An 8397-nucleotide genomic window follows, 5' to 3' on the forward strand; every position below is an offset into this window, starting at 1 on the left:
CAAAGTCTTTATGCTTTGAAGACAATGATGAATATATTGTGCTCAACACCTCTGCACAGCACATGGGTGGGTGTTTGGGGGGAGGGGACAGCAAGGGGAAGAGAGGAGATGAGTTTCTTATGTTTTCTCTTCATTTCTGTTGTCATCATCCCTCCCATCTGTGCTCCTGTAACATGCAAGTAAAATGCCTACATTTGTATTTTTACCTGGTTTTGACGCACCACTGAGCTACCATCATTGTAATTTGTACTGTGCTAGCCCCTGAGGATCCATGGAGTCCGCATACTTTCTTGCATAGTGGAGTTTCTGACATACAGCACAAGACAGGCCTGGCTAACAGGGAGCTCGTGAGGGGTTTACGTGCAGCCCCTGGTCTTCCATCCAGGCATCACCACCACCAGGGCTCCCCCTTCCTCCCTTGGCTTCTGCTGCCTGATTCAGCCCTAGGAGGCAGCATGGTATAGCCTGTGGTACCAGGGAAGCAAGGCAAGTCAGAGTGTCTGTATGACATGGTGCCATGGGGAAGCCATGGGGAGCTGAAGGTGGGGTGCTGTGCTGTGCTGTGCAGAGATGCCCACCCTGTGTGCAGAGTAGTGGGTTGGGGAGGTGCCTATCCCCATGATGGTGCAAAGGGGTGAGCGGGCACCTGTCCCCATCATGCACTGTGTAGAGTCATGAGGGACTGTCCACCTGCGCATGGGGCACAATAGGGTGGGGGCACTTGCCCATGGATGCAGTCTACAGCCTGAGGGGCCCTGCTAGTGCAGCCCCCATGGTGTGCAGCCCTTGCTGGTGTGGTCCCTGGTTGTTTAGAAGTTGGACAGCTCTGACAGAATATATTCAAATAACTTATTTTTTTTATACTGTATTTTGGTGTATAATCCAAAGATTTAATTTTTTTCTGCATTTTTTTAGAAAGTGCTAGGGGGATAATACTGTTGGGAAAAACTGGTGCGACTTAAAATTAGCCTCTCCAAATGCCAGTTCTGAGTCGATAGGACAAGTAACACTAACATGTGAATTAATGGATATGGTTGAAAATATGAGTTCAAGCTTTTTTTGTACACCTGGAAGCAGCAAACTATAAGAACATAAGAACTGCCCTTTACTGGGTCAGACTGTAGGTCTACCTTGGCCAGTATCCTACTGCCAGTTTGTTTGTTTTTTCCCAGGTCACTTTTAAGAGTAGACTAGACAGCTTTCTTTTGAAAAAAACAAACAAACATCCTGATGTTTTGGCTTTTAAAACCAGATTTAGGCAGTTACATATTCCAGGTTCCAATGAGTTTAAGACTTTGATTTATGGTATGGGCATGCAAACAACTCACATAGGGGCCTTGAACAGGCATTCATTTCTAGCACTAGAAATTTCCACCACTAGAAATCTTTCCAGGAGAAAGAGCAGTACAAGCACACAGCCTGCAGTGGCCCCCCTCTCCATGCATACCGGATCCCTAGTCTGGGGTATGGGTGTGGGCACATTGCCTCATTGCTCCACCCTCTTCCTGGACCAGAGCAGGAGAGTGTACAAGTGAAAGTGTTTCTCTTGCAGGGGAGACCTTCTGGGTTGATACCTGGAAGATCTCTCTCACAGAGTGAGGATGTTACCTTCAGGAGAAATTGAATGCTTTCACACTTGTAGTTTCCACTGGGAAAGTGGCATTTCTTCCAGTAGGAACAGAATGTCTGTACATAGGCAGGGTTAACAAAAAGGGTGAGGAACTACTGCATGTTAGTTATCTATGGTACATTTCCAGGTGTGCATTTTTACCCTACTGTAAGTGGAAACTAACCCATGGCAGTTCAGTAAGGTCCCTCTTTAATTGGTTGTAAGTTGTTTGTGTGCTCATACCCTTAATACTTACATGCCTCAATGCCTCAAGCAATTTTTAAGAATAGGATTTAAAAGCCTCAGGGTATTTCTACACTGTTCCCTGACCCTCCCAAGTACACTGCTAAGAAACACAGCCTTACTCACCCACTGGCACTCCCTCTCTGCCAAACCCTGAGGCAGTGAATCTCAGATAGCATCATGCTGGAGACAGAGAGCTTGAGAGCAGTGGTAGTGGGTACTTCAGGGAGGATTCTCTGCTTCACTTCTGAGATTGGTGCTCTTAATATGTGCAAAGAGGATGGCAGGACTGTACCTGAGAGGAGCTCATTCAAGAGCACTGGAAAAAGTGGTACAGATAGGCCCTAAATAACTCAGAATGTGTGTGTATGATGCAAAGCAGCACGATTCTGAGGATGTCTTATGCTAACACGTAGTGCCTTACTGTGATACTTTGCCAAGCTGGCTGCTTACTTCCCAAGCTGGCAGTGTAGTCACTGTAGTATGGCATTGTGCACATGCCAATAAGTTCAGCAACACTGAGGCAGCTAAACTACTTCTGGTTTGGGAGACAGGGCATACAGAGTGGGATGTCTCAGTATGGTGGAGCCAGGTGCTGTAATCCAGCAGTACTGACAGACTGTAAAATGTGCTGATGCCACACTGAAATACATGGTGCCCTCTCCACATGCACTAACTCCCAAACTGGAAAGTGTATACCTGTATTAGTACAAGTTTGAAGTGCAGAGCAGAACAAATTGGTGTGCGTAAAGTACCATGACTGCACAGCTACGCTATTTAGGGTCTCGAAGTTATTATATGTGGACAGGGCATAGCTTGTCTCACCCCCTTGCATCACACAAATGTACCCTGAAATACATTTGAAGCATTTACCTGTAATTCTACTCTGCAAAATGACTTTGAGTAAATGGCACCATTCTACTCAAGAGCTCTGCCTGTTGGGTGCATCTGCAATCATATCCTTTACCTACAGTGACAAATGGAGTTTGTATTGCATTCATATTGCTGCTAGCACAGCAGAGCCAGGAGACAGTGAGCTGGAATCTATTCCTGTATCTGCATTATCAACAAAGCTGTTTGCTAAGTTACAATCAGTTAAACCTCTGAAAAGCCCGGGAACACAATGGGATTGCACTGGTATCACAGAGGACACAAATTGTCCTGAACAATTTGCTTCCATTATAGATAATGCTGCATGAAAAGAAAGTGGTCTAGTGTGATTATCATATCCCATATTGAGTTTACACGGATGGCAGATAAGAAATAGCACTGTTTATAGTTGCTTGCATACTGAATGCACTCAGTGTTGAAATTACTGAAAGATAAACATGGAATTTTCATGCCGTTCTGTACTTTTCATTGTTGACCTGCATTTTTATTCTATGTTAAACTTCTGTGGAACTAGATATTCCTGATGCATCTTAAAATAAAAAGGCAAGTTACTCATATGAATACAAATGGATTGATCATGGAACAGTAATGGAACCCTGCCTAATCTTAGCTGGTGCCACTTGGTAGATCAGTGGTTTTCAACCTGTGGTGCGCAGATCCCTGGGGTCCATAGGCTATGTCTAAGGGGTTTGTGAAAGATTACTATGATCAATCAAAAGTATGTGAATACCCACACTTACACAATTCAAAGGGTTTCACACCTATATTCAAAATTTTTAGGGGTCTGCAAATGAAAAAAGGTTGAAAACTAGTGCAGTAGATGGATGATAACCTGTGATGCTATCTGTCTAATTAAATATCTAAATTTCATAGGTTATTAAAAAAGTGTGCAATAAAGACAGTAGGCCACATCTCCAACTGGTGATTTTAATGGAGCCACGCTGCTTTAGACCAGTTGAGGATCTGACTCATTTTGTTTTCATTTCTGCACTACCATACAGTTCATGAGAGACTGGTTTCAAGGATGCTATTAGTCATTTCTACAGGCAAATGGTACTGTGAAGTATTATCAAGTTTTGATGGCAGCTTCAAAAGATAAGAAAACAAAATAATTAAACAAACACATTGTTAATACATTGTGTGAATTCTGTCAACAACATACATTAACCCTGATTCAGCTTTTGATCATTTGTATCCATGTTAGAATGAGTGTGATCTTGTAAGTGCACTACAGTAACAAATGTTATATCTGGTTGCAGAATCAAATACTGGTAACTGCAGTACTTACAAGTTCCACATCTTCCCCTAATTCTCCAGTTATTCTGCCAATTAGCTTCACGTCATAATCATCCAATACAAGGGGCTGCATAGGACCTCTACCTTAATGGAAACACATTATATTAGTCTTCTGTGGTTAGAAATATGAGAAAAAATATATATAGGAAAAAAAAAGAATTTACATTGTGTGAGACACTTATGATGCATCTTCTTTATAAAAATACCCAAAGTATTTTGGTGTAGAACTGAAAAATGGAAGTGTGAATTCACTAGGAAGCTTCTATACTGACATTATGTTACCTTTTTCTCTAGTCATTGATATTAAAAATTCTGCATACCTGTGAAATCATGGTGATAAGATGTTATCCAATGGGACCTTTCTAAATTCCGTAGCATGTTGGTTGTTCTTGCAGAGAGATTAGGTACTAATGGTTTGAAAGTAGTGTTGGGAGCCACAGTCTTCGGAGGCTTTGGATAATACCTCTGACCACTTCCTTCAACAAATTTAGGAAGCTAAAAAATAAAACAAGTATAGAATATGTTGCTTCATCTAAGTCAGGGGTGGGCAATTATTTGGGCCTGAGGGCCACATAGTGAGTTTTGATCAGTTGTTGCAGTCTGGGTCAGCACCCCTCCTCTCCCCACCAACAACTCACCAAAATTCCTTGTGGGGCTGTAGGCAGCTGGGAGCAGCGTTCAGAAGTGGAGTGGGAGGGGTGGGAGAGGCCAGGATCACATGCCCCTGCCTTTGGGGGTGGGGTGGTGTACGTGGGGAGGGGGGCTGCTTGGGTGTTGGATCCCAGGGACCTACTGTGGGGGGAGAATGGGGAGGATGCAGAAGGGCTGCCCTGGGTGGTGTTGTCTGTGGTGCAGCAGTCCATGTGGGGCTGAGCACCAGCTGCACACACAGCCCAACGAGGTGCTGCTCTGTGCTTCCCACTTCCAGTTCTGGTATCTGGAGCCAGAGATCCATGTGTCTGACATGAGTGGCATGGTGTGATGTGGCAGGAGGAACTGCTGCTGGCAGCGGGGGACATGAAGCAGGAGCAACTTCTGGTAGGCTGTTCCTAGTGTTGCTGCAGCTGTTCAGGTGCTGCTCTGAACCTCCCTACCCTCTGGCAGGTGCATGGGGGCTCTGGCTCCAGATCCCAGGCGCCTTCCACTAGAGGGCAGCCAGGAACTGAAGCTGGAGCCTTGCATGCTGGGGTAGGAGCCACCTGGCTGAAACAGCTTGCCTGGTGTGCCACAGCATGGCTCAGCAGGGGCAAGTTGAAAAGCAGGAGCCGTTGTTGCAGGCATGGGGTGCAGAGCAGCACCCAGCTGCAGCAGCACCAGGAACAGCCCCAGCAGAAGCTGTGCGCTGGCCAGGGCCCAGGCCGGCAGGAGCCCAGTGCAGACTGCCCCAGGCAGGGCATGGCCCCAGGTACAGCACTGTGGGGCCAGCCACAGGCTGGATCCAGTCACCTGCTGGGCCGGATCCAGCCTGCAGGTGGTATTTTGTCCACCCCTGATCTAAGGATGTGACTCTATAGCACTGGATAGAAATATTATCCATTAAAGGAAACTATGTACATCTCAAAACTACTTCCCCTACACTCCTGGAGGCATCAGTCTTATGCATGCTCTACCCAGCCACTCCTGCTTCACAGCCACCAAACCTAGATATAAGGTAGTGAAGCTGTGTGAGGGCACGCCCTGCTGTCCATCTCAAGCACACTGGAGACAGAGCTTGGAAGTAGCAGCAAATGCCTTCACTATGGCTTCATTGTCTCATTTCTAGGTTTTGCAAGTGCTCCAGAGTAGTTCCCCCAGAAGCCTTGGGGAAGCACAGCAGTCATACCCATTAAGTAGCGTTGGTAGGCTGAATGTATATTTCTAAATGCAAGAATCCCTAGGCACCCTTCACACTTGTGACTAATCCTTGCCCGTGCAACTCAACGTTAACCATTCTCCCCTCTGTTCCTCCACAAATCTTTCCATTCAATGTATCTGATAGAATTATTCATGTGAGTTGGCCTTACTCTCAGTGTACAACTGTAATTCAATCTTGCGTTTCCATCTAATTAGAATATTTAACATGTGCATAATTCAACCGCAACAAGAAACTCTTGAGTAATGTTTTCACACTAAGCTATTCCTGCTTCTTGCTGGCTCTTGTATTGCAGTACTCTTATATATGGTACATAGTGTCCTGCATACTTCCACTCAACATTATAGGAAAAGGACAGTTAAGTCAACTGGCTTTTACCTTTTCAGCAAGCATATGAAACTGCACCCCCAGTTTGGTTTGTTTATCATTGTACTTCCCAACACCCTGCACAGTTCTCGTCTTTCATCTAACTCTATGTTGGAACCCTCTGAACAGAGACTTTGTCTTTCTATCCATCTGTCTACCTATCTAAAAAAACCCCAGTAACTCCTAAAGCCTGAGCACTTAGGGGCCAATCTGTGTGACCACAGGAGAGGCAGACAAGTCCATGCACAGTGGAACCAGAGTGTTTCAAATGTGTAAGGCAGAGCTGGATTCGTAGATGTGTATGTGTGGGTGTGCCTGGGGGGCTCTCAGCATGGCAATGTGTTGGCAAGGTCAGAGTAAGGTCAGGGAAGAGGATCTGCTGCAAAAGCTACTCCAGATATTTGGATGAGGGAGCCTCCACTGAATGTGAAACAGCAATCACTTTGTTAAAATAATGGGAAAACCCTTTTTCCACATCTCTCAAAATACCTTGGCTAGGCATAAGGAATTGGGTTAGCTCTTACAATGAGGAATCTTTAATTGCCTGCCAGGCTGTATAAGCTTCTGTGTTTGTGTACATGTTTCTGAGGTGGATAGAAGAACTCCCTTTACATTACTTGTTTTTCACTGTGTATATACTGTGCTTAATTCTTGATGTCCATGGATTTGGCACAGTACAGAACAGGGCTCCTAAACTGTGGTCTGTGGGACATATGCAGCCAATGAGCCCCTCTGATGAGGCCTGCCACCCAGGACTGCTCCTCTAAAATGGCTGTTCAAGGGCAAACATTTGGGGACCCTTGCTACAGAACACCTGTTTACAGACAATTAGAAAGACAACCCACCATCTTGATCTCTCCTGGAAGGGTTTCCTTGGAAATAAAAATGTTAAAATTTTCCTGTCATAGTCGTGGCTACTTACGTGAACGTATGTGTGTTGTCCTGGCCACTGTAAGGCCTCCTTCTGGGAGTCATATGGAATCCTGATGATTTCATGTCTATATGGGTTACCTAAAAGGTTATGGAGAACAGTATGATATGCATTGGTTAGCACCAGAATCAGAGCAAAAGAGAAGTTCAAGTGGAGAAATTAGGCCTGAACACAAATATTTTCTGGAGTGTATTTTATTGTAGAGACTGTGGTTTAATTCAAATTGACCCTAGTTTGCAAGACACTCACTGCATTTTCTGTGTGTGGTTTACAAAGTCAATGACGACAACAAAACCCACAGAAATATCACTAAGGTTTTGTGAATTAAGGTTGGCCATCTCCTTAATTCCACCTCCAGAGGTGGAACTAAGTGGAAGAGGAGATTTTATGCCAATGAAAGTACCACTAATGCTGGTCAATCACTTCGCCTTAACTGGAGCAACTGTGTTCCACTTAGTGAGTGGCACAGAAACTGGGCTCTGTCACTAACATGCTATGTGGCCTCTTTGTCTCAGTTTCACTGTATGTGGAAATGGAGACACTTATACTTCAGGGCAATGTTGTCAGGAATAACTATTTAGTGATTACTCAGAGCTCTGTAGAGGTAAAAATGGTATATAGTAAGCATAAAGCATTCTTTATATAAATGCATGTGATAAAAGCCACCTGAGTGAAGGATAGGCTAGTCACAGAGAAGTAGGGTTGGCAGGGACCTCCAGAGCTCATCAAGTATAACCCCCTGCCTGAGGCAGGATCATCCCTGTCCAAACCATCCCATACAACCATAATCTAAACCAGGGGTGGGCAAAATATGGCCCGTGGGCCAGATTTGGTCTGCCAGGCCATTGCATCTAGTCTGTGAGGCCCCTAAAAAAATTTAGAAAACATTTATCTACTCCTGGCTGCCTGTCAAAGATGACAGAAGCTAGGAGCAGTAGGACTGAGGGGGAGCCTCAGCAGGAATGCAGCAGCCCAGCCCCACCCCAGCCATTTCCCTGCTTCTACCATGTGCATCGCTGGACAAGGGAGCATGGGGCCCACACTGGTAACCCAATGTGTGTGTAGGGAGGGTAAGGGTGTGTGTGTAGGCAGGGGCTGTGTGCGTGTGTTCATAGGGTGAGTCAAACACCCCCCACCACCACACACATGCACCCCCCCCTTGCACTGCCTTACATACAGACCCCCACACCCCTTCACACAGTCCCCCAC

The 8397-nt window shown here is 45.4% G+C and overlaps 1 protein-coding gene across 4 annotated transcripts in view; it reads right to left on the reverse strand.

Annotated features, from left to right (window-relative positions):
- CUNH7orf31 (chromosome unknown C7orf31 homolog) overlaps positions 1-8397 on the reverse strand; it is a 56455-nt gene that overhangs the window by 6503 nt on the left and 41555 nt on the right. For all 4 annotated transcript variants that reach the window (XM_019508606.1, XM_019508605.1, XM_019508607.1 and 1 more), the window contains 3 exons: positions 7180-7268; positions 4360-4534; positions 4032-4123 (listed from right to left, as the gene is read on the reverse strand). In XM_019508606.1, the coding sequence (XP_019364151.1) occupies positions 4032-4123; positions 4360-4534; positions 7180-7268 (356 nt within the window). The remainder of the gene's footprint in view (positions 1-4031; positions 4124-4359; positions 4535-7179; positions 7269-8397) is intronic.

Source organism: Gavialis gangeticus, unplaced genomic scaffold (genome assembly GCF_001723915.1).
Source record: "Gavialis gangeticus isolate Ggan-Ray unplaced genomic scaffold, GavGan_comp1, whole genome shotgun sequence".
Classification (NCBI taxonomy): Eukaryota; Metazoa; Chordata; order Crocodylia; family Gavialidae; genus Gavialis; species Gavialis gangeticus.